The 4,900-nt window shown below is 37.1% G+C and overlaps 1 protein-coding gene across 2 annotated transcripts; it reads right to left on the reverse strand.

Moving 5' to 3' along the window:
• Positions 1-424: 424 nt before the first annotated feature.
• On the reverse strand, positions 425-4,648 carry LOC111395988 (G-type lectin S-receptor-like serine/threonine-protein kinase At4g27290). Of its 2 annotated transcripts, XM_023022232.1 has the most exons (7): positions 3,285-4,648; positions 3,019-3,141; positions 1,778-1,977; positions 1,464-1,674; positions 1,136-1,373; positions 903-1,053; positions 425-821 (listed from the first exon to the last, which is right to left on the reverse strand). In XM_023022232.1, exons 1-7 carry the CDS (start codon positions 4,552-4,554, stop codon positions 510-512), a joined length of 2,505 nt encoding a protein of 834 aa, XP_022878000.1. In that variant the 5' UTR covers positions 4,555-4,648; the 3' UTR covers positions 425-509. The 2 variants fall into 2 exon arrangements, with proteins under 2 accessions (XP_022878000.1, XP_022878001.1); XM_023022233.1 differs by lacking the exon at positions 3,019-3,141.
• Between the last annotated feature and the right edge of the window lie 252 nt (positions 4,649-4,900).

The raw sequence follows: 4,900 nt of genomic DNA on the forward strand, positions 1-4,900 counted from the left end.
GAAAAATGGCTACTCCCAGAAAACCAATAGCCTTAAGGTCAAATTCATGGGCTCATTTAGCATGAATTTCTTGTGATAGCAGCTTATGATTTTTACTTTCTATGCATGATTTTCTTGATAAATGGCATAACAACTGCTCCCAGAAAACCAACAGCCTTAAGGTCAAAATGACATCTTGTCGTTTCTAAAATTCAATCTAATTCACAGCCTTTTTAGGTGAAGATTGGACTGCTTACTTAAAGACTCTTAAATTCATGGAGTCACTAGTGGACCAATATATAGTTGGTATGTTGCATGTCCATCAGAGATCCAGAAAACCTGGGTTAAATATTTTGGGGTTTACTTCTTCTGTATGTACTCAAATCGGATGAAAGCAATAGACTAACAATAGCAATACAAAAGTGGAACTTCTTGTTTACTCAGCTAAAGCAATACTTTCTTTTGTATTAATATTGATTAATTTACCATCAAAATGAAAAATATATACACACATATAGAGAAAAAGGCTTCTATCGACCTTGTAATAATGTTACAGTAATTTCATTAGAAGTAGGAGGCTTATTTCCTGTTGATGAAGACGTAGCCATGTCAATAAGAGATCTTTCAGAGTAAAAACCAGGTTGTTTAGGTTGAGAAACCACTGGGTGCTCGATGTCTAACATTAATAAAACATTAGACATGGTAGGCCTATCTTCGGGGCGTTGTTGTACACACAGCAAGCCGACATGGATACATCTTAACACTTCAGATTCTGAATTGAGAATCACTAATGAGGCATCCAAAAGATCCATAGGATTTCCTTCCGTCCATAGATTCCAAGCCTATGGCAATCAAAAATCACGTAAAATTAGTGACTTAGTATGCTTATCGCTTGTAAAGAAATTATTGTATTTTAAACTCACATGTCCCAAGAGGTTGAGGTCGTGATCAGGATGATGAAATCCTCTATTTTTCTTCCCACTTACTATCTCCAAAACGAGCACTCCAAAGCTAAACACATCGGATTTAATCGAAAAAAGTCCATCTATAGCATATTCAGGAGCCATGTATCCGCTACACAAATAATAAAACAAGTTTTAGGAAAAATACAAACCAAGACAGAGTACAAAAGGAGGAAAGAAGCACGCTAGCTTACTAAGTGCCCATGACTCTTTTTGTATTTTCTTCATATTGATCCCCTCCAAATGTTCTTGCCAAGCCGAAGTCTGAGATTTTAGGATTCATATCTTTATCCAGAAGAATATTACTTGCTTTCAGATCCCTATGAATTATTCTCAACCTTGAATCACGATGGAGGTAGAGAAGCCCCCGGGCAATTCCCGCTATAATGTCAAAACGCTTCTGCCAACTTAGAGTTGTATCTTTTGTTTGATCTACGTAGATTGATCAAGGCATTCGAAAATTTAGTTCTGAAATCCTAAAATTGATAGTCGAGATGTAAGATTAATTGTTGAAAGACTTACTGAAAATGAACAAGTCCAGACTCTGGTTGGGCATGTATTCGTAAACTAACATTCTCTCTTCTCCATGAATGCAGCAACCCAGTAGCTTAACTAGATTCCTATGCTGTAGTTTCACGATCAAGATAACTTCATTCTTGAACTCTTTAAGGCCTTGTCCAGAATCTTTGGAAAGTCTTTTAACTGCTATTTCTTTTCCCGTTGGGAGGACACCCTGTGGGGAACGATGAAATTCAAAAATCAGTCAACTGGTCGATAAGATATGTAATAAAAAAATATTTTTCAAATAAAATAAATATATACTGACCGAAAACTACCTTATAAACTGGGCCAAAACCACCTTGCCCAATTTTATTTGTAAATGAAAATTCATTAGTTGCAGTTGAAATTGTGACAAAACTGAATAAAGGTAACTCCAGAGTTTCATCTCCAATGCTTTGATTGATATCTTGGTTTGCATTATCATAGATATCTTGGTTTGGATTATCACATTGCTGATTGGCCTGATCTGCCAAAGCTGACATTATTAACAAGGTGTCAGTACAGCAATTCACAGTAGATCACAATAAAACTTAAATAACCTTTGTACATGTTCTTGCAATGTTTACTAGATTTAGTGCAAATTATGTCAATAATGTTCAATAGGGGCACTGAAACTAATGTATTCCAGATGTAAGTGGAAACGATCATATTAAGAAAATAAAGAAAAAAAGATAGAACTTGAAAATTCTGCACTTCTGTGTGACAATCAGAAAGCTGTATACTGTTAATTTTCGAAACTGCTATAGTTAGAACTCTGGCTCTATACTAAGAAAGCCATTGAGAGAGGAAGTAATAAAATTGCAGATCAGAACTATCTTCTTGCGTAAAGTACCAAAACTTATCCGGCAAAATTACTTTTAAGGTTAAATTTTTAGTCTGCAAAGGTCTTTATACAATCTGTTGATTCAAATTCTTCTGCGGAATCAAAGTTAAAGATGTAAATTAGGAACTTTGTATTAAAAGGTATTCTGCTCTCAAATGGCCTTTATCGCGTCACCTAAGAGAAAATCCATCACCCGGTCATAATATTTCACAATTATGTTAACAAATAGCTTTTCTTATTGATTTTTCTCCTTGATTGTACCTATTTTATGTGATTTATAATTATCGGTAGTCACCATGCTCTTCCTAATGAATAGTAATTTCCAGATAGCTGAAATCTTGGCTAAACTCAATAGGCTCAGATTTCTAAGGATGATCTTAGCCTATTTCCTTAACAAAACCCGATTACTGTTTGATGCCGTATGGTGGCTTCAACCACGAAGAAAAAGAAAAAGAAAATGATGCCGTATGGTGGCTTCAACCACGAAAAACTGTCCTAAGTCAAAGATCTGGAATAACGAACTTTGAAGAAAAATCAGCTAATGCGGCATGCTATTGAAAATATGATTATTTGGGTATAAATAATTACTGTTTGATAGCAACAGAGGCATTTTGTCAAACATTTCAAGAGCATCAAATGAATAAAAAATGGGTCAAAAGAACATTAATTTTATAATGTGGTGGATATGCTCACCTCTTCTAAGGTTAGCAGTCTTCTTACGGTAAGCAAACCAACTGATTACACCCAGCAGAACCAGGAAGGAAATCCCGGCCACTGATGCTAGCACGGCGGTTCTCTTAGATTTGTTGCTCGAATCTTTGGATCACCCGAAAATAAGTTCAGAGCATGTTTGATTATATTTAAATTACTTTACAAGAAAAGTAACTTTTTGTTGAAATCGTTATTAGTAGAACACTTTTGAACTTTTAGACAAGACGGTTCAATAAATTAAAACTTACCGAGTTCTGAAGCAGGCATCCTAACGTACAGGTCCTGCCCACCTTCAGAATACTTTCTGATGTCAAGCAAGTCCCCAAACCATTCCATACATCCACTGAATTGTGTCATAGCATAAGCCACGCACGAACAATTTCTCGAACAAGTAGCCTCGCATTCGAACAGATTCATTGCACTTATATTCACTGAAAAATTCGTAGGGTCGGGCAATTTTAGTCCCGAAAACTTTCTGAATCCGCTACTGGTACTACAGTTCAACGGCGTCCTCCTAATGCATCCAGCTGATCGATCAAACTGTGCCCAAGCCTCTCTCTGCCTGGGCACAAACCCAGATAGGCAATCACAACTTAGTGAATTAGAAAAGGTACAAACCCCGAAATTTCCACAGCTTGCATAATTATCACAAGAATCTGATTGCATTGTGGCTATGTTATTCCAGTGGTCCTGGCTCCATGTGAGGTGCTGGACGAGGCCTGACTCGTTCATCACAAACCTTGATATGATAGAAACATCAACGTTTTCAAATGCATAATACAAATTGTCTGAATCGAACACAACAATTGGATTAAAAACTGAATTTTTTCGCAGAACAGGTTGGCCACCAAATCGAACACCATCCCAAGGTCCGCTTCTGAATTGAACTTGCGATCCTCGGCGAAGAACTATTGAAGGCAACCCACGACGGTCCATTCTGTATGTATAGTCACCCGTAGATGGATCCTGTGAACTTCTCCTTGAGGTTAAGTACAATTCTTCATTTGTTCTAAGGTTCCATCCCAGCTTCATGCCTGGAATTAGTGTATCACGGGGATAATCAAAGCTTTGCCACACATAGTTATCCGGATTATTGTCAGTACTACTTTTCAGGACAAGGTTTCCACTGTCCAGGATTTGCAAGACTGGATTACTTACTGTTCTTGATGTTATATTTGCAGTCCAAATGATACTTGATTGGTTTCTGTTGCTGGTGATAATGATGTTTCCATCAGGAGTGATTGTGAGAATCCCGGAAGAGTCCGTCAATGGATTGTTATTGTTTGCCACCCACACCACAGTTCGTTCTGGGACTTTCTTGAACCAGATTCCGATGTATCGGCTGTTGGAATTCCATGGACTAAAGAAACCTAATTCAAAGGTTTGGCTTGCAGAAACAAGCGTAGTATTATTATCCAAGAGAGTCTGATTTGGAGCTAAGCTGTCAACAGCTATGGAGGATCTGAAGAAGAAGGAGAAGACGGCAAAGAAAACGAAGAACGTCCGATCATATTTCATGATCTTGAATTATGAATAACCAAGTCATGCAGTCATGTTTAAATATAGACAAAAACTGAATCTAAACTTTCAAAGCGTGGAAATGTCCCACGAGGAGCTGACTTCAAAGGTTAAAACAAGAAGAAAATCTTTCCCCTTTATGTAACTTAAATTGGAAATCGAGCCGCCTAAAGAGACCTTTTTTTAGGTTAAATCGTCAAAATCTAGTATTTTAATTCTGGAGTTTGACTGAAAAGGAATGGTCGCAGATATGGGAAAGGCAAATCCAACGGCCAATTTATTACAAACTTATTGGTGGACCCAAAAAGATGAATTTTTGCATTGGACTCCTTAACTTTTAGCTTCA

The sequence above is a fragment of the Olea europaea genome, chromosome 6 (assembly GCF_002742605.1).
Source record: "Olea europaea var. sylvestris chromosome 6, O_europaea_v1, whole genome shotgun sequence".
Lineage (NCBI taxonomy): Eukaryota > Viridiplantae > Streptophyta > Magnoliopsida > Lamiales > Oleaceae > Olea > Olea europaea.